At 41.4% G+C, this 26,109-nt stretch overlaps 1 protein-coding gene across 1 annotated transcript; it reads right to left on the bottom strand.

Annotated features, from left to right (window-relative positions):
• LOC103359655 (sodium/potassium/calcium exchanger 3) lies at positions 1-25,246 on the bottom strand. The gene is made up of 17 exons (XM_008285112.1): positions 24,860-25,246; positions 17,606-17,716; positions 9,440-9,516; positions 9,163-9,237; positions 8,979-9,063; positions 8,278-8,381; positions 7,680-7,754; positions 7,560-7,585; positions 5,680-5,733; positions 5,431-5,573; positions 5,165-5,328; positions 4,854-5,091; positions 3,817-3,983; positions 3,434-3,548; positions 3,206-3,318; positions 2,974-3,039; positions 1-206 (listed from the first exon to the last, which is right to left on the bottom strand). Exons 1-17 carry the CDS (start codon positions 24,966-24,968, stop codon positions 96-98), a joined length of 1,833 nt encoding a protein of 610 aa, XP_008283334.1. The 5' UTR covers positions 24,969-25,246; the 3' UTR covers positions 1-95.
• Positions 25,247-26,109: the final 863 nt, after the last annotated feature.

Genomic DNA, 26,109 nt, shown 5'->3' with positions numbered 1-26,109 from the left:
TTTTTTTTTTTTTTGGTTTCAGGGAAGAGGACGTGTGGTAGAAAGGTAGGTACTCAGCATGTTGTCTGACAGGGTTGACCTTTGACCTTAAGGCCTCACATTTGCCCGAAGAGGATGGAGCAGAGCAGGAAGATGGCATAGAGAAACATCAGACCCAGACCCAGCCGGCGGTCCAGCCTCCAGTGGTTCAGATGAACACTCGTCACCTGCAGGCAGAGACAGATCGGTGCAGAGAGAGAGAGCGGTCAGGACAAGATTCACCTGGTGTACTTTTTATTTCCTTTCTTTTCAATCAAGCTTTTTTTATTCAGTAGTAGAAAGAACACATGGTAAAAATATGAAAATTATGGTGAACTCAATGGTCAAATCCTAGAGACTCACTCCTGGAGACACACCACTACCAACAGTGTCAAGTTGTGTAAAGTGTTTTTGTTTGTGAACAATGGCTCAGAGATTTAACCCAAGACGCCAGGTTGGTCGAAGCAATCACCCCAACCAGCTCACAGAGCTGCAAAAAGCCTTGGATGCTTCCAAAGTGGAAAACCAGCAGCTGATCGAGCACAACATGCAGCTGGAAGCGCACAACGCACAGCTTCTGGAGGAAAACAGGAGGGTCAGTGAGAAACAGTTGTTGCCCTCAAGGAAGCACTTGTAGCAAACAGAGAGACTGTGCTGAGAGATTTAAACATAATCCTGAAGGCTGAGAGGCAGAGATTCACCAAGTCCATCAAGACGAAGGAAGAAGAGCTGAATCAGCTGAAGGAGCAGTTCAGCATGAGGGAACAGGAGATCCTCAGTCTGACATATGGAAAAGAGAAGGAAGTACTGCAGGAGGAAAAGACAGAGTCGCAGAAAGACTTGGACATGGAGAACCATGAAACTGACACTGAGAGGGTTCCAGAACAGAAGAACAGAGAAGGGCAGGAAGAGAAAAATGACCAAGTAGAAAACAAAAATGACTCGTTCTTGGAGCAGGAAAACAACAACCTGCAGGAGGAAGAGATACCTCTGGAGGGGGAGAAAGAAGAGCTCCACGAGAACAAGAAAAAGAAGAGGAGCCTCCTCAGTTTGTTCAGAAGAAACAAAGAAAAGAAAGAAAAGACAGAGAAGAAAAAGCTGGAGAAGAAACAAAAAGAACAGGAGGCAGGGAAAGAAAAGACAAAGAGAAAGGGTTGCTGGAGCTGGTTGCTCTGAAGTAGTGCAACCATGACAGCAAGGTGGAGGAGGCTGTTAGACAACAATAGCCCCTCTACCTCACCCACTCTTTCTCCCACCTCTCCCCTCCCCGTCCATCACCTTCCAAGACTTCCATTTGTCCATCTGACTGACCCTCATCCCTCCTTTTCTCCATGCTCCACTCCCCTGCATCACCGTTCTCCTTCCTGGATCTCCTCAACCCTCACCCCCTGCTCTCTGCACCCTGTTAATTCTACATGAACTATAACTGTTTTTGAGAACTCAAAGTGGACAGATATTTAATACTGGATGTTAATGTGTTAAGTAGTAAATAAAAACAACCAACATAAAAAAAAGCCCTCTATAAACGTTGCAGCGATAGTTTTCCTCTGAGGGAAATATCCAGTTTATTGGCAGCTAGGTGCTTTGCCAGTTTGCCATTTGGTGCTCAGCAGGTAATACACAGCTGCTTTAACAGAAAGTATCTGCAGGCTGCGGCTACAACACAGTTGCTACAGTTACCGGCAACGTTTCCAACCAAACTAGTTAAAGACTGAAAGAAGCTGAAACGCTCAGTAGAGTTCAGTAGAGCTGCAGAACTGTGTGAATCATTTGTGAGTTTGTCATATGATCAAAATCTTTCACATTACAAACAGTGGTAATATAACAGTATTGTTTAGCACGGCTTTAAGTTTGGTTTTTAAAGATGTACTGAGGGTTTTTTTACACAAACTTGCTGGAGCTTTCTGAGGACTAGTTATGCAACGACTGCACATTCCTGGATAACCTCACACACGTCTTTGGCATTTCTGTACTGCAACTTCTGCCGACGTGCAGTAAACTGATCAGCCACAACATAAAACCACTGACAGGTGAAGTAAATAACAATGATCATGTCCTAGCAAAATGTTCTGCTGCTTCCAGGCAGTCATGTTCGTGTTATTTCGATGAGTATTGCCTACTTAAACACTGCTGCAGACAAAGCACACCCCAATGGCAATGACACTCCCTGACAGCAGCAAGCTTACCCAGCAGGACGGCGTGCATCACTACACCTCGAAAACTGCTCAGGAACAGGTCAGCAAACATGACAAACAGTGAAAGATGGTAACCTGGCCTCCAAACTCCCCAGATCCTGATCTGGTTGAGCATCCAAGGGATGTGTCAGAACAAGCCTGATCCACAGAGGCCTCACTTAGCAACGCACACGATCTAACGGATCTGCTGCCAACATCACGGTGCCAGAGACCACAGGACGCCCCAGAGGTCCTGTTTTCATGGCCTGACCCACCAGAGCTGTTTTGGCAGCATGAGGGAGACCAACACAATATTAGGTTTTAACACTGTGGCTGGTCGGTGTATATAGGGCAAAGATTTTCTGAATAATCTCATTTGATAATCTGTGAAAACTGGCTAACAATATCAACAGTGTCAAAATATCAGTCAAGCTCTGAAATATAGTATTAAAAACAGCAAGGTGACAAGCTAAGTCTACAAACAATATGATTTAAAGGACTTTAATCTCATTTAAGAACTTTAACTTAAAACAAAACATTTTAGAAACTATTTCAATATTTTCATACTGAACTAGTGTCTTGGCAAACCTGCAGGTCCGCATAAATTTGCAGGAGGAGTATTGCATACCGATTTGAATAAAGAAATAGGGAGGGGGTGTAAAGACTCCTGACATCAGTCCAAAATATCTTGAACATCAATTAAAATCTTTAACTTGACTTATTTTACATACTGACCACTTGAAAACAGTTGTGTTACCTTGTGTGTTTTGTGTTTACTTACTGTCAGAAACACAGATGCCAGCAGCAGGATGACAGAATATACAAGTCCTTTGTTATTTATGGAGATCTGCAGAAAGGGAAAAAATACCACAATGTCACAATTTTAAGACCATTGTTTAACACAAGACATATAGTTAAACATTGTAGACACATATCAGCATCAGTAACCCAGAGAAATTACAAACAGAAGGAAGGAAAGAGATGTGTTTTATTAGGATGAAGTGTGTGCGTACTGATGATCCGTGGTCCACTACAAGGGTGCGTAAAGCCCAGGGGAACCCCAAACCCAGCAGGATGTCAAAGATATTGCTGCCTATGGAGTTAGACACTGCCATGTCCCCCATGCCTGAAAAGAGACGGGAAAGGAGGCAGAGAAATGCTGAACTGAAGCACCTGCACCACAAGAAGAGAAAAGGCAATAGGTTTGGAGTTCAGGATAATAAAGTGGACAGTTTTTTTACCTTGTCGAGCTACAATCAGACTGGCCATGCAGTCGGGTACGCTGGTTCCTGCTGCCAGGAAAGTTATACCCATGATGTAGTCTGGGATGTCTAGAGTGTGGCTGATGACGGTGACCTGATAGGAACATCAGTGAAGTGAAGCTGAATGGCTTGTATAGTGAGAACAGCAATCTTCTACATCAATATTTATAAAAGCACCATTTTAAGGTAGAGCATTTTCAAACAACAGTCACACTGTCTTATAAAACCTTCAAATCGGCTTCCATTTACATCAAGCCACACCAGCATGTAGCTGTATATAACATCCATTATTAGTCATAAAGAATACAAGGTGTACTGGAGATGACATCTGTACTGTTGTAGCCATCTGTCTGCTTTCTTACCATCCACACCATGAGGTAGGAGAAGACAGCGATCCATAATGTGGAGGCCACGAAGGTGACCATGAACCAGCGGTGCCAGCGTGGCAGAATACAGTTAGGCACAGTGCAGTAGAGCAGGAGGCCCAGAGGCCACGTGATCACCCATTTCACCCGCGCACAGCAGCCACCTGCAACAAGCAGTGAGTCAGTTAGGAGAGGACAGGGTGGTTTTTATTTGATCGAGTAATCAAAGACTCTTGTCAATCAAGGAAAACTAATAAGAGCATAACAAATTTCACATAACAAAACTGACAAACACTGAGGTCAGCTGTACCTAAAAGACTGACATACGCTGTGTGAAAGCAATTTTTTGAATGTTTCACATAGTTATGCTTTTAAACCCAGAGAGAACTCAAACATGTCTTTTGTGCAGCATGACAAAGATACCATACCATAATTCAGTCGACAGAAAAAACAAAATCTGTATTTCTTTAATTACTTATTTTACAAAAATTGAAAAAAAAACTTGCACAACATTTTTTCCAAGTCCTCACAGATGTTACCAATACTGGAAAAATGGTGACTTCACATACGATAGATATTTTATTACTTACATTTTGAATTTGTTTTCATACTTGTCTCTTATCTGCTTTCTGTAAAAACAGCCTGCAGTTCATCCAAGAGGTCTCTGAATAATTGTCACATTACTGTTAGTGGCAGGTGAGTCACTAGTGGCTCCTGGGTTACAAGGAGGCACGCAACTTTTGTAAGTACGTATTTTTGGCAAATTGTGAATCAAGAAATGCAGGGAAAAAATACCATGGCAATACCATGATTTTAAGCCTAGATTTGGATGATTTTGCAACTGAACATCACGTCACAGATGAGTAGGACCATCAGAAGAGTCTCGCTGTTTCACAGTTCTGATAAATGATGTAAATTTGATGATTTTGTAAATATAACATGCCTTTCAAACACGGCAGCAGGTTTTGAGGTTCAGAGGATTAAATCTTACTTGCACGTGACAGCTGTTAACATTCAGTGCAACATCAACTTACCTGGGATGCGCACTGGACTGAAAATCCCATCTTCATCGTCCTCTTCCTCCTCTGGCTGGCACGCCTCAGTCCCTGGTTTGTCTCCTGACTCTGCGTCTCCCATGCCGGGTCGCCCACCTCCATTCTCCAGACTGCAGGAGCCCGTCCTCTTCAGACTGTTGCTGGTTGATGCCCCTCTTGATGCAGGACCAGCGTCACCATCCCGCTGGTTCTTTGAACTACGGATCAGTCTCTGTCTCTGTGGTGAAGAGTTTCAGATGTAGAGTTTGATGTATTTTTGTATTATGATGTGTGATGTGTGCATCAGATACCTCACTGATGACCATCCGTCCAGCCATGGAGAGTCGGGTGCGGGGCGAGAAGTGGGGGGTGATCATAATACGCAGGCCAGCCTCTGAGAAGGACAGTTTGTGGGGGTTGACGATGAGAAGCTCATCTACCATGAGGACTGAAGGGTCCTGACCGTGGCCTTGGCCTGTGAACGAGGTATTTGCAATTAAGCACAACACAAATAGATCTCCATTTACACTGAAGCCCCACAGACATGCAATCAGCTCCATCAGCAACGGCGCCCAACCTTTGTTGAGAAGCACCATAGAGGTGTTGCAGCCTGACGCGTCTTCTCCCATCTTGTCATCTCTGTGCTCCTCTGATCGGAGGCAGCGTGGTCCAGCGTTCACGAACTTACGCGTCACAAACACCAAAATCTGGGAGTTGAACCTGCAACCAGACACTGTCTTATATCTATGCAATAAACAGTGTTTCTCTTGGATTCACTCGTGTGAAGGCATGGTGACTGACTGTTCAGGAGGTTTGGCAAACTTACTTCATGATTATAATGTAGATTCCATACATGGTCATGAGGAGCAGAGACTCCCACCTGCACAGCAAACAGGACATCTGTGTTAGTCTGAAACACTCCAACGGTACAAAACTAGATTTATAGTCAAAGGCAACACACCTTAACAGGAGACGATTCTAGGATGGCTGAAATCGATATAAATGTGGACCTAAATGTTTGTCATTTTTAATATCTTTGATGTGAATTACAGAGCATACCATGTTTTCCAGGCTCATTAGTGCTGCACGCTGTATTTTTCTCGTGTCCAAGTATCATCGAGTTGTGCCAACTGCCATCTCTAGGGTAACTGGATTATGTTGCTTTGTTAGCAAGCCCACTGAATCCTCATTAAATGGCCACCATCAAATATGGCTTTATAAGTGCAATAGCATTTTATTTTTTATAACACTTGTGCAGCAAGACATTACCTGCACAACAGGTGAGCACACGACTGTCAGCTGGTCCTAATGACTTAGGCTCATCTACTTCTATAGCTAAAATGCTTTGTGAAGTTTTTAGTCCAAAACAACTTGGTCCTAAAGTTAGGACTGACCCCCATTCATTTCAGAAGTTCCTCCTACTTCCAACATCTATGAGCTACTCCTAGCATCCAGATGTTTTGTGAATGCAGCCCCTAGTGAACAATCACAACTATTTATCAACACTTCAACTTAATCAGCTTTCCAAAAACGGAGCCAAACTGATCTTGTGCAAACAGCTTTAGCACTAGGACACTCAATGACCACTGCAGCACCTAACAGATTTGTGTTTCACATATTCTGAGCCTGAATTGGCAAAGTTAGTTAAAACACAAATCTGTCAACCTGTTTTCAGAAGAAGAGTGGTGAGGTGAAATACAGCAGGACAGCTCTGGCTTGCCACACCGTGGTTCAATAAACACTCCATATATCACTCAAGAATCCTTTGCTACAACGAACATTAAGTCCTCGAATAAATCTACTTTCATTAAAACCACTAACACATGCAACAATGGAAGCCATTTTTTACGAAAGGCCTCAGGTTGACAGAACAGAAAACATTCAGGACAAGAAGCTTAGAAGGCATCCAGAGCACTGAATGAAACAGTTGAGAAGGAACAGCTACACAAAAGAAATCAATCGAGCAACTACTTTCAAATCAATCTAACAGTGAAGCTGCAAAGCATGTGTGAAGTGGCAACGACTAATGACACACATTTCCACACAAATGAAACAAATCAATATTAATTTCACAGCAGATTTTAAACTGAACTTGTTCCTCATCACATCTGCTGACTCCGAAATGAGCCGCGGCTGGCTGGAAATGCATATTCAGATGTTTTGTTATTTGTCGGGGATAAATCAGGAACCTAATCGATTCAACAAGTGGCACAGTCCCTGATTGGGGAACTTCTTGACACTATCATGATCATGATTGTAATAACAGTAATTTGTGGAAGGTTGTGACACCAATCAGAGCGAGAGAGAAGGGGTGAACCTGCAGAAAATTTGATGGCATGACGAGTGCCACTTGCTCTTTTAATGCATGAAACAATAGCAAAACTAGAAATTTCTTGTTGTGAATGTGCCAAAAAGTTTGTTCTTATGACATTGTCAATCATTCTTATCATTGTGCCAATAGTGTCAAGTGAGCTGATGTTAGCAGAAGTGTTTGTTCCTTATCCGTCAACCGTAATCTTGTAATCTAATTTCTCATTTAGCTAAACTCCAGGCAGAAAGTTAGAAAATCTTTCAATAAAGCTGAGTCCCAAAGACGAATCCAAACTAATTTATATGGGTTGTGTCTGTTAAAACAGTGTAAAATATTGTTTCACATTGTTCAAAGCAGTAAAAGATACAGATATGGTTCAAAGTATGTGGACTCACCAGACAACTGTGGCATCATAGATAACCTAGAGAGAGAAAAGAAATAGATTCTTTAAAATGCAGTGCAGAAGATGGAAAAAATATCACACAAGAATTATGCTGCCTGAACACAAATCTCACCAAGATGAGAGCCAGCACGGAGAGAATGTAGTAGGAGGAATCTCTAAAAAGTGACCACCACGTCAGAACCACCGTCTGTTGGGAAAAGTTACAAAGATTAAGAATTAAATCATGTGATTACAACTGTATTCAAACAGTAAGAATCCAATTAGTCCGAGCACCACCTGCATATACAAACAGGTGGAAAGATCCTTCAAATTGAGGGGCAGTTTCTTTAATGCCTCCTATCAAGTATTCTTAGCATTTTTACAATCGGAACAGTGGTATTCATTCAGTAGGAGATTTAAATGTGAGTAAATCTTTGCCAATTTATAGCAGCTATATGAAAAACACATGGTGCCTCCAAGTAATTTCTTCAAATACTTACAAGAAAATACATTAAGCAACACTTAAAACAAGCAAATTTGCAACTTCAGAACCAAATAAATGCATCAGTGTGTCATGTCTATTTCTAGCCCTAAAAAGATGATATCTGTCTTATATTACACACTCAGAACACTCAGAACCAGGCTGAGATATAAGAGCTGGCTGAGGAGATACAACACAAGTGACAATTGCATGCATGGATTTTGCCAAAAGTGTCACAACTTTGTGGTACCTGTCCTGCAAAGATTCCACTCAGGCCGATAATGACCAGGATGTTGAAGACAGCCGAGCCCACGATCGTGCCGACTCCAACGTCTCCTTTGGTGATGAAAACACCTGAAGGTGGAAGGAATTTGCTTGTTTTCAGATTGGATTAAATCGCTGTACTCTGTAATTTCATTCTGGATGTTCTGCGATTCATTACAAAGCTACTCCATTATACTTTATAGATAAACGGGACCTTTGATTAAATGGACTATTGTGTCTCGAGCAAAGATTACATTTTTTTTCTTTAAAAGCGTCACTGAAAGTTACCTACAACATTCATTTTAGATGCCATGTGTGTTTGGAGGGGATTACTAATGTTTTTAATGACTCTTAAAAGTCAGTCACTATCCTCCAAAAACTATGAAAAATCTATTTAAAAAACAGTTATTGCTTTAAATTGAACTCTGCTGACATCTCCTGGATGATTCTGACATCAGCAGAGACCAGGCATTTAATTTTTGTCTGTTTAAATGTTGAGAATAAGTGAAAATCCATCCATCCATTATCTATACACCGCTTCATCCTCACTAGGGTCGCGGTGGGGCTGGAGCCTATCCCAGCCAACTCAGGGCGAAGGCAGGGGACACCCTGGACAGGTCATAAGTGAAAATGAATTCTCAAAACTGGCAAAGCTGTTCTTTGGTCTAGACTGGTTGAGGTGCTAACCGATCAGAGAGGTGAAAAGCTCTGGAGCAGAGCTTCCTGCAGCCATAAAGGTCGCCCCGGCCACATCTTCACTGAGCTGAAGATTCTATACAATCAAAAAACAAGAGCAGAAAACAAGAATAATCAAACAATGAACTGTTGAAATAAGAAAATGATATCTAAAGGCTGATGCTGGTTTTCCCACCTCAGATATTTTCTCAAGAGAGGGGACAAAGTAGTCGTCACAGACGATGGCCAGAGCGTAGAACATGTAGATGGCCTGCAAAGTACAGTAGAGCACAGATAAGATGGCTGAGGGACACATGCACACCCTGTCTTTTTATAACATAAACCAGTTATGTAGGTCTTAGCTTGCAGTTTGCGCTGGTTTACGCTATAGTGATGGCAGATGTCAGCAGGATGAGTCAAAGATATAAATAGAAAATATGCAGATTTCAGGCAATATTAGGAGAAACACTCACACAGAGTGCATGCAGACACACAGCCCCATGCTTCCTCTCCTCCTTGCTGAAGATGTCTGCTGGAAATTCATCGATGGCTGCAGGGGAGGAAACATTATGATGCACATTTTTTCAACTAAAATCTTTTAAATGTCTTTAAAATATCTACACGACAACCTGCAAACCTCAAGAAAAAGAACCCTAAGTGCTGTTTTGGCATCTTTCACAACAGCCAGTAATTTCAAACAACCTCAAGGATATAACAGCAGTATATAATTTTTGTATTATCACCCTGTGTGACTAATTTAATTTCTTCCAGACACGGTACAACCCACAACGCCACCATGTAGACTCATCGTTGGTCTTGCGGAAGTGAGGTGGAAGTGAAACTGGCAGCTGCTTCCTGTCTTCTCTCGAGTGTGAAAGGAAGAAAAAAAAAAAGTGTTAATGACAGCTTAGCTCGACTCTGTTCCCTTGACATTGCAAAAGAGGGCCTCGAGAGTGTGGTACAGCTCCAATTTACAACTCTGAGCTGAGCTGGATGAATTTACACTAGTGGGGAGCACGGAGCTATAAATAGCTCCTGTGCTGTGTGAGACAACAGTGGGTCGACAAGCACACAATAAGAGTGTAGCTGTCACGATGCGTGCTGCACACTGCACCTCGGCTGCATGGAAACTGAACAACAGACTGCGTGGATTAAGAGAGGGTCCCTTGTGATCAGGGATATGAGATTTGATCTTTGACACTGCAGTGGTAGAAATTGAGAGGACGAGGCCATATGGTCTCGAGGAGGGGACAGCAATTTGGTCATGTTCAGTTACCAAACATAAATGTTTGTGCGGTAGTGTTTACACAATTGTGTTATTGTGTCATAAGCTGATTCCTGTGCATCATTTTCGAGGGCTAGGGTTGAAATGAGTTTCTGAAGGTTCGCTGTGTCTCTTAAGACTGAGGAAAAAGCCTATTTTCTTTGTGTGCCAGCTGTTATTGTGGGGCAGGGTTCATCCAATAAATCATCAAGGCTTAGCATGTAAACTTTCCGTCATCTTATCGCACGAAAGAAGGAGCCTAAATGTGAAACTGCACTGTATGCGTCTTCTCAAGCGGCCTGTCAAGCTGATCAGCTGTTGGACATCTGTGCTCTCTCTCTCTCTGTGGCTTTATTCCTTTCACCTTCTTTGCTCTCTGCGTCCTGTCGAAGAGCTCTGGAAGACTTCCAGTCTCCATTCTGCCCTAAAACATAAACTCTCAGGTTATGCTGTCGGTGGAAACGCAGGGCTACAACATGTAGCTCAGATGGACGCTTTGAGGGGTTGCTCTGGTGAAGGTAGTTGCTATGGCGACCCTCTCCCTGGGGGCAGCTTTTTTTTTTTTTTTTTGATGGGTGGCAGTAGGAAGCCAAAGGCAAGGCGATTGCATGAACAGTGAGAAAGGGGGAGGTGAATATGTGTTTCCCATGGTTAGGGTTTATGAAAAATGAAAAAAAAAGAGAAGTGACAGCAGCTCTGGACCATGATGTCTAAAAATATTTATTTTTCCTTACAAACCCTCAGGAGAGGTCTGAGAGAGTGAGGGAGGGGAAAGAACGGCACAGAGATACACAGAGACAGAAACTGGTTTCCTGAAGGTTGCTGAACAAGATTGTGCCTTGCCAAGACTCTGAGGCTACAGTTTCACAATTCCAGGCCACAAACTGAAACACCACGAATGAAGATGATCAGGCATCTGCAACTAACCGAGACAGGGATCTAATCCAGATGTGTCAACAGCTCCATAAAGTTTACTAATCAGCAGAGAACATTTGGGCTGCGGTGTTGATGTGTAGCCACATCATTTTTCTCAGTGTTTGGGGACTTTTCAGTGTCAGAGTCACAAGATACTCAAACAATTAACTCCCCTGTGATTCAGTTTGGTGTGTCTCGCTCCAGGTGCTCGCTCTGGGCTTGTGTTAGTGCCGGTTCAGAGGTGCCTCCCTTTAGGAATCGGTGTGATTTTCCACGGACCATAGAGCCACATAATTACATCACTGCATACGTCTCCCAGCAACACTGGTGCCAAGCACAACAGCAACACCAACAACAACAACAAAAACAACGGTGAACCACATTGTCTCTTTACAAGTGTTAGTCCTGGCCAACCAAAGCTCTGGATTTTCTTATTATTAATTTTGGTTAGGCAGCGTAGACGCTACACTACTATGTGAAGGAAAAGTTACTTTCCTCTCTGTGGTTAAGCCTCTAGAGATGGTACTGAACTTTTACCCTTAACTCCTCTCTTGACCTCCCCAAGCAAAGGTCGTATCTGTAACAGATGTGTGCCAATCTACAAATCTTCTATAGATTTCTGACCTCATGTAGGAGGACAGGAAAGCACTCCCGGTGCCCCTTTAAAGGGTCCCGGGTCAGACCCTTTAAAGGGATGGATCGGACTCGACCTTAGGGGACAGTGTGAGCATTCCACCTTCAGACGTTCTAGGTAAAGTTAAATGTGTTTATCCATGGAATTGCAAGACCATTCATTGTCTGACAGGGTCCGATGGGGAGTAGGTCTCAGAGGGACATTCCTGAGCAGATATAGGCGCTGAACAATTCATCTCATTGGATGATTGTCAAAAGAACACCAGAATCGAATTTTGAGTAGGAGCTGTGAAAACTGAGCTGTAAAAGTGTTTAAAATGTGCTGGATCTTGAAACAGATTGACACTCTCTGTGCCTCTCAAGCACCAAGGCGCCAGACTATCTTTTGTTTCCCTCTCATCCATGAATCTAGAGATGGTTCCTACCGAAGAACGATTTAAGACCGAAGGTGCGAGAGGATCCTTAGAACTGATGCTGGCATTGCATGCGTGAAGTGCTGCTTCTCCTACTTCTCCTGAATTCAGTAAACCTTACATCAACCTAAGACATCTGAGTCTCTGGTTTGTCTCTCTGTGTCGGGTTCCTCATCCTCCTTCAATCTCTTCAAGAATTCCACAACATACTGATCCTATGTCTTTTTCTAAACACTTTTCCTTGACCGAGATGCATAAAGACATAAGATAACAATGTAGCTAAGATAATCAAACCCTGATTACACTGGGTTGCCAAGGATGATGCATCACTACTTCCCTCCAGTGATCTACGGTCCAGTGTAGCACCTTTCCTCATCATTTAGAGAATCCGACCAGTTCTTATCATGGCTGCCATTTAGATATGTCCAGGTCATTTCACTCGGTTAGGGAACCTTCCCAAGCAAAAAAGCAATTTTGTACATTAAAAAAATAATAATCATAAAATAAAATAAATTTAAATGGCAGCCACAAAGTAGAAAAAGCCTCTGATGTAGAAGGCTCTTGGTCCTACACCAGCAAAGTGTTGGAGCTGCTCTCATGGCTGACAGCTGCTTCTCTGGGTGTAAAAATGCAAAGAACTAGCCTGAGATTAAACCCCGACCCTGAAATAGCTCTTGAATGGCCTTGGTGGAAAAGCAGTGAGCGTTTACAGCAGCTCACATATCGTTCCCTGAATCCCACACAATGTAAAGTACATTGAAGAGACTGTTGGTAAGAGGCAATTGGGGCAGATCAACAACTTTTGGGGAAAAAATGTGACATTTCATAAACCTAGTTTTAACCTTGATTAGGAGCTCTTAAAACGTGGACATCTGACTAATTCAAGACTTTTATTTGGGATTTGGGGGAATTTGCATTATTTATTTTAGCAGTAAATTGTTACAATTGAAACAGTTCAGTTCAAACTCAAAAAGTTATTTCTGAGAATTACAGAAAATTTTGGTATCTGCATAAACATAAATATCAACACAGTTGTCAGTGGTTTATAAGAAGAGACACAACCAATGATATTAGTATAAATGAAAAAGATGTAGTGTTGATTCTACTCCTAACAATGAGGAGTGAAGAACTGGCCAGAGAAACTCGTTGCCAGCTTCACAGATTAAAACCATTTTAATAATTCAACTTGAAAAATGTATGGCGATGGAGTACTGAACTGTTTGGGTTTTTTTTTTTCCCCCTCTGCGTGTCAGAAATTTATTTAGCATTACTGTCATTAAAAAAAAAAAAAGTATATATAGAGTGTTTCACAGCAACTGGAGTTGACCAATGTGCTGTAAATGGTATAGGACAGAGGACATCAAAAATATGTGCAAAAAAAGTAAGATGGAAAACAGAAAAATTTGTAAAATCAATTTGTAAAACATAATAAAATCTAAAACACTAAAAAACAAAGAAAAACAAGAAAACAACTTGCAAGGTCAAGTTGTAAAATGAAATAAATATGAAATACTGAAATATTAGGACTACTAAGAGAATGCCTGTTTGAAGATTCTTCCTAACAATGTCAATGGAGAAGGAACATTTGACTGAAAAACGAAGGCTGTTCTGAAGCTTTGGAGGTTGCGCTGCCTGTGTAAGACATTAAACGTTAACTAGCTGATGAGGTACAATGATGCTGACCTTTAAGTGACAATTATTAGTTGTTTGCTTGCTTTGTTGAACTGTCAGGGAGAGATAAATAATGAAAAGCCAGTGATAAATTATACCGGTTTGATTCGATCGAACCTTTGCTGCTTGTCATTCCGTTGCTCTTTTCCCCAGATTTCCCATCTTGTCTGTCTCTACAGCTTTTTTCTAATAAAGGCAAAATGCCAAAAGAGTAAGTCAGGGATGGAAAAAGGACACAGAACAACAATTTTATATATTAACTCTAAAGCACTCTAAGAACTAGGATGCACTGACTAAAATTGTCAAAAAGCAAAACATAAATTTACCTTGATGTGTCTTGCTTTTATCCTTCACACACACATATAAACCTGCATTAGCTTTCAAATGAATCCACTAGTTATTATCAAACAATGCCTCCATCAACCATTTCTTTTTGCTGTAATTTGGACTTTTTAGTCTGTTGTTTAATCTGCACAGATGTAAGCTTCTTTCTTAAGTATGCATTTAATGCGACTGTGGGGCAACAAATTAGATCCTCAAGGATAAGGTCAACGGCAAGCAAATTCTTCACAAAGCAACAGAAGTAAAATCTCCACTCTGAGTCCAGTGCTGATGTGATGAGCTGAGCGTTCTGTGAGTCAGAAGCTGCTTCAGGAGGCTTCAGTGGCGCTGAATGGGGGGCGGTGCAGGATAATGTTATCGATCTGAAAGCCTGCAGGTGTCCTGGAGTCAAGCTACGGTATCGACTGGCACGACGAGCAAAGTCGTATCATGAACCAACCAAACTGGTGTTGGTGTATCGCCGCACACACACGGACCTCTGCAACACGGCTGCATTTTTCATGAGGAATCAAAAAATAAATATTTCATCCAGGTGTGTAATGTAAATTCAATTATGCATTTGTTCTTTGATTCGCTTCCTTTGAGGCAGTTTGAATGCAACGCTGATGAAACGACAGCAGGGCTTCAAACCGCACCAACGACCTTGTCCATCAATAAAAACACTAAACATCATGTCACACTGTTGTGATACAAGCAAATGAAAAAACTGCTCGTGTGTAGCTTTTCATAATCACACGACGCCATCCGCAATCAGCATGGTGGGCGAGAAATAAAACAAAGTCAGAGGCAACAGCAAAAACATGTTCTGATGAATGACAACCACTTTGACTTTAAGAGGAGACTTATGATAAACCTTGACCTCTGACCTCCACCTCTTTAATTCCATGTTTGAGGACAGACAGTGACAGAGACTGAGCATTATCCAACTATATCTGCTTCAAATTTTCCAAAACTTCTCATGGAGGGCGCATTCACAGCTGCTTTCTGTGGCTATCCTGATAGAAGAACATTAGAAGTCAATGTGTGTCAGATTATCAGTTTCTCTTTCTCCACAATTTTCCAATAAAAACCCCCAAAACACATTTGTGGAAAAATGCTATTCTCAGCTGGCTGTCACTTGCCAACATAAACAGCATAACAAATCTCGACAACAACGCACAGTGTGAGCCATTTTCTTCATTTACATTGTTTGGATTCTTTGAACCCCAGCCCCCATCCCCACAACCGCTCGTCTATTTTTAGCTCCTCTCTTTGCACTTTTAATGCTTGAAAGACAGAATTGTCTGGGTTTCAAAATTTAGCATTCAGTTGCTAAGCAACAACGCTCTCCGAGGCTTGTCAGCTGAAGCCGGATCACACCGTCTCCATCTTGTTAAGCAGTGGAGGGATGAAAAGAGAGAAAGAGAGCCTGGGGCTGGACGTTACTGTGCAATCCCCAAGATAATATCCCCCGAGGTCCAGGGCAGGCTTTTTAATCACACTACAGATTATGCAATCACTGTCAGACGGCCTGCTGAGGAAGAGGGTGGCAACCTGAGGCTGGAGCCGCGCTCGCCGCTGTGTCTTATACTACCTGTCCAGCCTTTTGTTCACCTCCTCGTCTCCAGTGTATTACCACAGCGAAGTATCTGCCCGCAGTACGCTTGTGTCTTTGTAAGAGATAATGAGCAGGATCTGTTTGCAACCAGAAACTCAATAAAGGTTAAGTTTGTTATCAGGTAGCAAAACACAAATGGCTGTATGGAGCAAATGGAGCACTGGAGCAGAGAGACACCAGGTCTCCTTATTTTCTTGCTCAAGTGCAGGGAAGAAACACCTTTCAATGTCCTATCAAAGAAGAGCATGTGACAGTCTGTAACATCTGGATTTACTTTAAGTGCAAATCAGTTTTACCTGATAAGTTCATGTTAGTGCACATCTTAAGTGTAATCCCAAAATATAATCAAAAAGTTAACTGTATGTTACTGAGCTATGGCAGGCAGAATGATTAAGTTTAAAAACTGCCCAGAAAACTAAGTTAAAAACTAGATTCATGATAATACAGTAGACAGCTAACACTGTGTATTGTCTTGATAAAATCTTTAAATATTGTTTTTTCCCACCTTGAGAAGACGATCTCTCCCAAATACTACAGCTTTAAAAAGACTTCCTCTTGCAGAAGATGTAATGTATGAATGTCACTCAAATTTCCTTTGAAAAAGCTTGAAATCAGTGACTTTGTGTGTTTCTTAGGTTGCACACCCTGAGTAGGCGGTGGTATTAAGGAGCAGTGTGATCTGAGCAGGCTATTTGCATGGTATATTATTAGCATAACTCGATGTGCATAAATTTCTGCAAGAATAAGGCTGAAATTTTGCGCTCAGGCTCCGACAATAACGGTTTGCATACAATACAGACTGACAGTCTGATATGAGCACAGCCACAGAGTGAATGCAAATGATATGACGATACAGAATTGTATTCTGTCAGTAAGGCAACAGATTTTTCATTGTGCTCCCGTGTTATTTTATCTACTCTGTGCTATTCTCCCCGCGCAACAATAAAGAGATTTCCTCTCTGATCTGAATTTTTAATAATAAAACTGTCAGCTGTGATGAATGCGGCTCATGTCAGCCAGCCAGCTAATCAGCCTGGGAACCAGAGAAACAGAGGTCTGATTATGGCTGCATGTCTCAGTAGTAATTTCATGAAGAGCTGTTTGAATCCGTTCAAACTATTGAGAAGCAAAGGAGAGTAACTGGGCGTCTGTTAGAAACCGAGTACCTTAGAGAATCTAATCTGACTTTCTGGCAGCTTCCTCTTCTTGTGCTTCGTCTGTCTCCTACAGTATTTCAGAGCACAAGCTTGACACACTCCTGACAACAACCACAATGCCTAGTCCACATGACCTTTCAGTTCACCTGCAGGGGAGAGGCAGAAATCTCTGGTACAGCTCTTTGTGTAGCTGCATGCAGCACATGCATGTCTGAACACATGGAAGAAAAATCACATTGCTACACCTCATCGGACTCCATTTTCAAAATCCTAAATGTTACACTACACTGGTTGTTTTAATTCCAAATACTGTTGATACTAAAGCACACAGGCACTATATACAAAGATATACCACGAGAGTAGAACTGCAGTGTCACTGTTTCTAGCACGACTAACGATAGTTTTAAACTGAATTGTACAAACAAAAATTACTACCTGGTCAACGTTTTTCCTCCAAATAAATGAAAATATCACAGTTCATGTCAAACTTGTAATAAGCCATAACATACCAGTTTATTGAAGATATTATCTATGTTGCCCTCCCATACACTGAATGATAAGGAAGTGTTGCAGACAGTGTAGGAGAGCTTGCCGGTGTGTCCTGGAGGAACAGACGATATCTATCCAGGTAAAGAAGAGTGACTCACCTGCTCGAGGCTCATTCTGGGTCTGGTTGTCTGACTTCTCCTGCATTAACCTGCGTGTCCATTGCAGCGTCCCGACGTTCACGCCTGGCCGAAACCCAGAGGACTCTGTCTCTGTTACAAAACAACACAAGCCATTTCAGTGCAAAACTACTCGGGTACATAGATCTTACAGAATTCATCTGCAGAAGGCAACCTCTGTGCTTTCATTTAGGAAGGAGAAAAATGAGATTCATTAACTGCATGTGGATTTTGTATTGACTTAGTCAATAAATGTGTCAGTCAACATTCGCACAAAAACGTCTAAAATATGATGATCCAAAGGTCTCAGCTTTGAGAATTCAGATTTTCTTGTTTTTTTATGAAATAAACTGAAAATCATCATAAGAGCACGACTGATATTTTGGTCAGCCGATATTATCGTATATGACATTTGTACATATGCACAAATAGCTTTCTTTAAAATTGACCATAATGTAGAAAACTACGCTTGGACAAATTTAGAAAAGAGTCATAACAGTTTGTGCAGCAGAGCAGCTCTGACTATACTGTTAACAACACTCTGCAGCACATGTAGCAGAGAACACATCACAGCTCAGGAGACAATGGTGCAGAGTCAAGCAGTGTCTTCTCGATAAGTTGCTAGCTAGTTTGTGAATTACATTATTGAAAAAATAAACAATGATGCTAACATTTTCCCTGTCAGTATAACTAAAATATCTTAATATGTGCACAGTATATATAAAGAATAATGATAGGGCGGTTTTTTACTCCCTAAAAATCAACATCTGCCCTAGAAATCCAGCATTGGTCAAGTGCTACTGCCCATAATGAGAATAACTGGTTGAAACTCCAATAAAATTCACATCACAGTTTCCTAAAACCCAAGATGAAGCCAACATTTTTCCTTTTTTTTGTCTTACAAACTTTATGAAACCCTAAAACAGTTTACTTACACAAAAGCAAAACCCAAAAAACAGAAGTAGCTATTCAGGAAGTTTATTCGTCAAAACCAGGAATTTTAATACAATTTTTATTGATAAATGGTTTCAAACTTAACTCTCATTGAACTAATACAACTAAATAAAGATTATGTTTATAGTTACAGGCCTAAATTAGTTTTTAAAAATAGCACTTGTCCTTTGAAACCAATCCAAGTATTGTTCCTGCCACAGTGTTATTCTCGACTAGACTGTAGTTTCAGTTTCTTGCTGGGGGAAATACCAGCATGTCCATGATCCTCTGAGTAATCAGCACTGAAATCTTTATGGTGTCTATTTCAGCTCCGTATTTCACTCCTAGATAGATAATCTCTTTGTGAGTTTCACTTTTTCGAGCTTCAGTAGGGCGACAGCTGAGGAACTCCCATCAGATTGAACTGTCTCATCATCTCCGCTATGGGGAAATAAAATACAGATATCCTTCACTGCCACCCACAGAGATCTTTCCACTGAGGGCCAAGAAGATAGTGAGTCAGTTATTACGCTTCTCTGCTACACACTGTCCTTTTATCATGAGGCTGCTTGGTGGCTGCGTCTGATGCGTTTCGTGATTTCCAAGCACTGTAGTGTCCCTTTGTACCTTACAGCTCAATGAGCCCATTTCACGAGGGCAGCGATCGTGGCTGAGAAGAGACGTGAAGGCTTTCATGTTGAGGCATCAAGAGAAGCTCGACCCGTATGAAATTCAAATAGGTTTCTGCCACAGATGGCTCTGCAGCATTTTCACACTTCAAGCTGAGAGAAGTCTCCAACAGCTAAACTAACATCTTGTCTCGTTAGAAAATGGAGAAATAAAAAATCTGTCGTTTGTCCGATTTCTTTTCTACTTTCAGGTTTTATTAAGTCCAAAAAATCTGAACACAGCATGGAGTAGAAACAACTTGCACAACACTGACTAGTGCAGAAAGGAAATCCAGTTAGTGATATGTCAAAAACAAATGTTCTCTGGTTTCTAATATATTTTAGTTGACTGCAAATTAACTCTTTGAGGAAGAAAAGCTATTTTAAGTACCACTGGGCTCTGGGAACTTGCAGTATCAACTTATTAATCTATGAAAATAGTCAGAAGATTTTCTTTGTGAAACATTTGTCACAGTTGCCACTCCAACACTGAGAAAGCAAACAAATACAAACCATTTTTTAAAAAACCACCTGATTGACATACAACTTTGGGCTTATCTGGCTCTAATTAAATCCAACCCATAATGTGTAATTAAATGATACTCTGTCAATTGTTTTTTCTAATTTATCACCACATGTGTAAATTCCAACTACATTGGATTCTTCTGCTATTATGAAACTGTGGCTTCTTTGCAGGTTTTTCCATCTTGGAGCCTGTTTACACTCACGTTTAATATCTGTTTATGTGAATGTTGATCTCTCGGGAGTCTGGATGACCACTTGTGTTCAGACTTCATACTTAAAGTTCTTCACTAAAAGGTCAAAAGGCCCCGTAGGCAGTTATTACATCAGTCTTTTACCAGATTAGTTTTGCACTGACTAGCTAAGTAAACCAAAATGTTTCAACAGGATGTTCTCACTGCTGAGATTAACAGGACAAAGTCATTTAAGACTTGCGAAAGCACACAGGATGACAACCATCATGTCCTGCACTGATGACGCATTACACTCCAGAAGATACGCGGTCAAATGCATCCCAGACCACCTCGATAAGGAGTGAACCGGATAACACAGTGTTTTGGTGATCGTTTATGTTTGCATTTAGTGCTGTCCACTTGTGATTCGGTGCAAGATTCATTTTAAAACTATCAGTAAACGGGGTTTTAGATTCTTAGTTTGACAGTTCTGGTGTAACTAACACTAAACAGGGTTTCCCTCAGGAAATTGTTTAGCTAAGCCTCATCTTGGTGCCTCTCATGTTGTCATCAGTTAGTAGATGACATACGGTGTATATATATATACCATTTGCTTTGCCAAATAGCCCCATGTGCCTTTTCTGTTCCCAATGCTTAATGATGTTAAAACTATAAACATTGGAAGATTCAGCCTACAGTTACAAACAGTCATTTTTACAATCACTCATAACAATCACAATCTCACACATTTTCCATGCATTCAGCAACACTCTCTTCACTCCAACCCTTGACTTTTGCCCTGTAAGTGACACATAACATTGGTGATCCATGGCGTTGAAGCTAAATTTACAGTCACCGTGATCGTAAGTCTAGATAAGATCGTCTGCTAGAGGCCCTAAAATGTAAATGTAAACACCGCAAAGAGGCTACAGAGTGATCAGTGGCAGATGAAACATGAAATGTGGTGTTTGTATGGAAATACTTTAATCCTGCTGCCGCATTCCTCATCATAAACACACAGGCTGAATGCAGAAAGGTAAGCGTAAATACCATCAAGTGCATTTCATAATCACCTCATAAGTCACTGTTAAAACAATGCAGGCTGTGAGGAATCTCAGAGACTCAGAGAATGTCGTGCCTGTTATTTGATTTCTCTTTCGGTTTTATTGCCACAAATACATAAAGAATCTCATGAATTTATCTTGTTGTGACACAAAACTAGACTGAATGAGGTTTTCACTCCTACAATTCATTCAATAGCAGGTTGATTTTTACAGTACCTGAAAGAAGAAACTGTCATTTTAACAAAGGAGACAAACTAGCGCTGGCTCCTTCTTTGGCAGAAACAAGACATTTGATCCCGTCAATCACACATCGACTGGACAGACCGGCTTCCTCGGCTCTAAACCCCAAACAGCTTCACTGCCTCCACAGGACGAGGCTGCAGTATGTGGTAGTAAATGTCTCTCACTGTGACATCCTCAATAGTGGCAATGCAGGTACATACGACTATACGTCTGAAACCTCAGTCTTCAGATATGACTTTTTAAAAAAGCAGTATTTGTATTTCAGTCCAACACTTTGAGCTTCATTTCCATTTAGATAACACTGCAGTCCTGCAGATCTCCACTCTGACATTTACGATGAAGTGTCATGTTGCAGTTTACAACGAGCTGATGGACATTTGATTTGACCTTAAATGGGATTTAACCGCAGTTATAAATAGAGTGTAGACAATATCGAGGCTAAAACTAAAAAAACAACAGTATTTCATTATGAGTGCAACTGGCCAACATGCTTTCTCCCAAAAAAAAAACCCCAAAAAACATGTTGTGTGGTTGCTCTTACTGTGACTTGTTGGTCTGTATGGTTTACAATTCAACCATTGACAATTTCCCTTTTTGGAAAGAGCTACTGTGACTAATCATCTGATACTAAAATCACTATTTTTTTTCCCACTATCTAAAACCACTGTGTGTACAACTTTCATGTGACTGCAACATTTTTCCAATTCTTCTGATAGCATGTGAAGTATTTCTTAGTAGAAAAATGAACCTAATTGGTTCAATTATGTGTGCTTCCAGTCCATTTATTTATTTCCTTGTGTGGATCCCCAAAGTCATAAATTCTACAAACAGTGAGTTTAAAGTGCCTGTTATCATTTTTTTATATATTAGAAATGGATTACACAACTAAATAGCTAAATATGTCGCAAGAATCGATACTTCAACGCCAACGATGCAAAAATTCTGTAAAACATTACTGTTCTTGTTTCTCTTGTAAAAGCTGCAGGTAGATACTGGACGATAACAGCTACATAACAAAATAGCAAATGCAGGTGCAGCAACGAGTCTACAGAGAATTTTGTCAAAAAAAAGTACAGACATATTTTGAATCAGATCATCGGCGACAAGTTAGAGACAAGCAAAAACAAGTCAGCAAACTGTGCCAAAGAGCATCTGAAGTGAAAACACCGCAAAAACTTACATAAGCACCTCAAAGACAAGCATCCAGAGCTGGACACAGCATCGCGCTGGAGACACAAACACAACGCCAAATGGTGCTAGCTCTTTTATAACATGTTGGTTATCTGAATTTTTAAATGTAACGTCAGTACTGTGCTGCAAAGTGGCCAAAAAAACAGATACGTGGGTTTATGATCTGCTGAAGCTCGCTTTTGTACGTTACTAGAATTGCATTGTTCAATCAGAAACTTACTCTGTTGTGCATTCAAACATGATATAGGTAAGAATTGTGTATATTTAACAGCAACTTAAATCAGCTGCTGCTGCATTTTTACATGTTTTGAAAGGAATTCATCACTTGCTTGCACAGATAAGACCTGTCATCTCTGAGATGAAATGCTGCTCGATGAGGCTTCATGCGAGCTGACTAATTTTAATGTCATCGGCTTTGTTGCTGTCTGGAGGGTGTTTCTCACACTTCAAATAAAGTTTGCTTCAGCATCATTTTTTTCTGCTTGGCAAAATCATATCAAGTATGTGGCGTGTAACTTGTCAACAGTTTGTATTGGATTGTAATCTATTTTTCCAATATCCCATCCAATGTTGTTGTTTTTTTGTTGCCAGTATCAGACTGATACTGTTACTCAGTATTGGACCAGCAAGGCCATAAATGGTTATAAAGGCAGCGGTATTCAGGATGCGACAGTATGTGTAATATTTTCCAAGTATTGTGCGAGTAACCTGCCTGTCATCAGTACAAACAGCAGACCACATGCTTTGCCCGGTGCTTTTGTGCGGTTTTTAAGTTGAGCAGCCTTGGTCTCGGTTCAGAAAACCTCTCCTGGTTGATGGCACACTCATAATTTAAAGGTGAAGCATAAATATTAATGACACGGCTCATTCACTGGGACACTCTTCCACAGAAAGAACGGCACAAAATACCAGGATGAAACCCAAATGTAAATCAAGCACTCGTGATGGAACAAAAAGTTCACCTATTCGGGTCCTTATCTTGCACACAGGGGAGGGAAAAAATGTCGTTGGTGATGAGTGTGTGTGACAGTGTGTGACCACATCAGCAAAGGTGACGAGAGGATAATGAGCTGGAGGAGGAGGGTGGGAAGGGGTTGGGGATGATGCCTTTAGGTGCACTGCTGCTAGATGAGATATCGAAGCATCTGATTCACTTAATTCTAGTCATTAATGGATGCGAGAGGTGTGTACTGTTGCAGCGTTTTTGAATTTTATGGAGAAGAAAACTCAGTGAAGGCGAGGTGGGTCTCTGTGCACTTGAATTACAACAGAATCCAATTATTTATGTGACATTCACTTAACTACATGTCCTTTTATAGCTGTATTGTAGTCACTGTATCTAGTTAATTTTACCCTGGAGGCTGCAGGGGAATCAGTCCGCGGGGAAATCAGGATTATGTCTGTGTGATGTGTTGTGTACGAGTGCGTTACATTGTGTTAGGAAGGGAAGGGAATCACTGTAAACGATCCAAGAAAAATACCAGCAATTTATTATTTATCTGCATTTCAAAACTATTTGTTTTGCTGAGTGAAAACCGTGCTCTGAGATGAAGTGACAGCCTGGGAAAAGGCCCGAATTAAAAAAAGGAAAGGCGGTCTATTTAGGGAAAAAAGCAAATATGTGCACAAAAATGCAACCTTAGCATGCCCAGTCATACGCAGCATTTCTTGAGATGAACATGTAATATCCACTGAATGCCCAACCTAGAACTCAACTTATCCCAGATGATTGGATTTACACACGCCACAATTTGTGCCTGCTTTATGTAATCGACAAACTGTCACCTTCCTACGGTGTGAAGCTGTCATCCCCCTGGAGGACTGAAGCTGGGAGTCATGTTAGGAATCGCTGAACTCAGATTTAAATGTGTCGTGCAGCGACATTAGGTTTGCTTTGGAAAAAAAAAAAATGAAGCAAGAATTCAACTTAACAGTGTGAGCGCAGCGTGAACCTTTATGCTACTTGGAGCATTAAATGGTGGAATAATGTCTTGACACATCTGGATGTTTAATAATGCACAAGTCTAGTGTAACATATGGACACTTCTATGACATGCACAGATTTATACGCATTCATACTAAAAAGGTGGGTTTCTGCTGCAACTGAAGCCCTGTGTGTTCTGGATTATGCAGCATTTTCTGCTTGTTTAATGACAGTGGATCTTTGTTTCAAGCAAACATTGGTGTCTGATTGTGATTTTTTTTAAATTATAATCAATGATCATGAATAATACTGAGGATGGATGGTTAATTTGCATCAACGTGCTGAGCAAATGGACATTAATATGAAATCTCACCATTATAAACACTGTGCATGAGAAAGTATCTGGTGTTATAGATCATTTTAAACTTATTTTTTTTCCAGTGAATCTGCACGGTATTGTCATTATTGTGGAAGCACGCACGCGCTCTCAGCCTGCTCAGTCTATATTAAGGGCTCACCTGGTGCCTGGATGACCTGTGCGAGCCAAATGACGGCGACCAGCCCGACTCCACAGCAGCAGAACCGCTGGAAGGGCCGCCGGTGCCTCGCCGCTGCCGCTGCTCTCATTCCTCAGCCGGCCGCATATCCACCAAAAAACATCTGTTGCTTCTCTTCCTGACACTTGTTTCACACTTTCTCCGCTGCGAACAAACCAAAGCAACCTCCGGCAGGAGGAGCAGCAGCAGAAGAAGAAGAAGAAGCAAAGCGACTTCTCTGACAAGTTATGTCCAAAAAAAAAAAAAAAAAATCCCCGCAATGACAAACCCGGTTTTGCCTCTTTTCCTCTCTCAGACTCCTACAAGAGACGCAGAGCTGCTGGACTCCTCCAAGCGTCCGGGCCGCACATAGCGAGCAGACAGCGTCCGAAAGCTCTCTGCGCTCATGTGTGCAGACTGAAAGGTCGACAGCAGATCCCACAGTGAGGTGCAGCAACAGGAGGCGACATGCTCTGAACCCTGTGTTCCTTCACTCGCTCTGTCAGCTCGCTGCGCTTCCCTTCAGCGGCCACCAGGCGACGACAAACACGGGACGCGTTCTCCGGCAGGAATGGACAGAAATATGAGCGATACCTTCATATTTCTGAGTTGCTAACAGTGTTAAAATGAAGATGGAGACATTAAAATTAGCACAAGTTGAAGCAGTGAGTCTTTATCTAGTCCTGAAGAGCCAGAACACTAAATCTAATTTCCCACCTCTTCCTGCTTGGCCCGGCAAATCAGCTCTTGATTGGCTGAACACACCTGGTCCAGATAATTAAGCCTGAGGAGCGCAGAGGATGATGGGAGAAAGGCAGGGTGGCTGCAACTAAATGCATTACAGTGATTGTGTTCAAAATCATCCACTCACTCCCTCCTCACTGTAAAAGGACCACTATAGAGTGAACTATATCGTGAGCACTTCGGCAAAGTAACATTTCAGACATTACTCAAGCTATTGTTTACATCGCTCGCTAGCTGCGATTTGTCCCATAGCAGCATACAAACACATCAAATTCACAGTTTATTGCATAGCTAAGAAACAGGTAAAATAAAATTCAATTTAACATAAACGGGGAATTACTTAACTTTTAATGACAAGTTTTCGCGCTCTCGTTCATCTCCTTTGCGTTTTCCTTTCATGCAATGCATGATGGTCCATATTGTGACCATCGGCTGAACACTACTTTTCACGGTGCATTGTGGGATATTTTGAGTGCATTATATAGGGT

The sequence above is a fragment of the Stegastes partitus genome, unplaced genomic scaffold, assembly GCF_000690725.1.
Source record: "Stegastes partitus isolate 25-593 unplaced genomic scaffold, Stegastes_partitus-1.0.2 Scaffold387, whole genome shotgun sequence".
Taxonomy (NCBI): domain Eukaryota; kingdom Metazoa; phylum Chordata; class Actinopteri; family Pomacentridae; genus Stegastes; species Stegastes partitus.
This window is presented reverse-complemented; position numbering and strand designations above follow the sequence as displayed.

Bases quoted from the DNA above. Each gene is read 5' to 3' on its own strand.
- LOC103359655 (XM_008285112.1), bottom strand. From the start codon at position 24,968: ATGAGAGCAGCGGCAGCGGCGAGGCACCGGCGGCCCTTCCAGCGGTTC. The intron at 9,064-9,162 runs GTGGGAAAACCA...TTGATTGTATAG, and splicing joins CTCTTGAGAAAATATCTGAG to AATCTTCAGCTCAGTGAAGA. The intron at 5,734-7,559 runs GTGAGTCCACAT...TTTGCTGTGCAG, and splicing joins TATGATGCCACAGTTGTCTG to GTGGGAGTCTCTGCTCCTCA.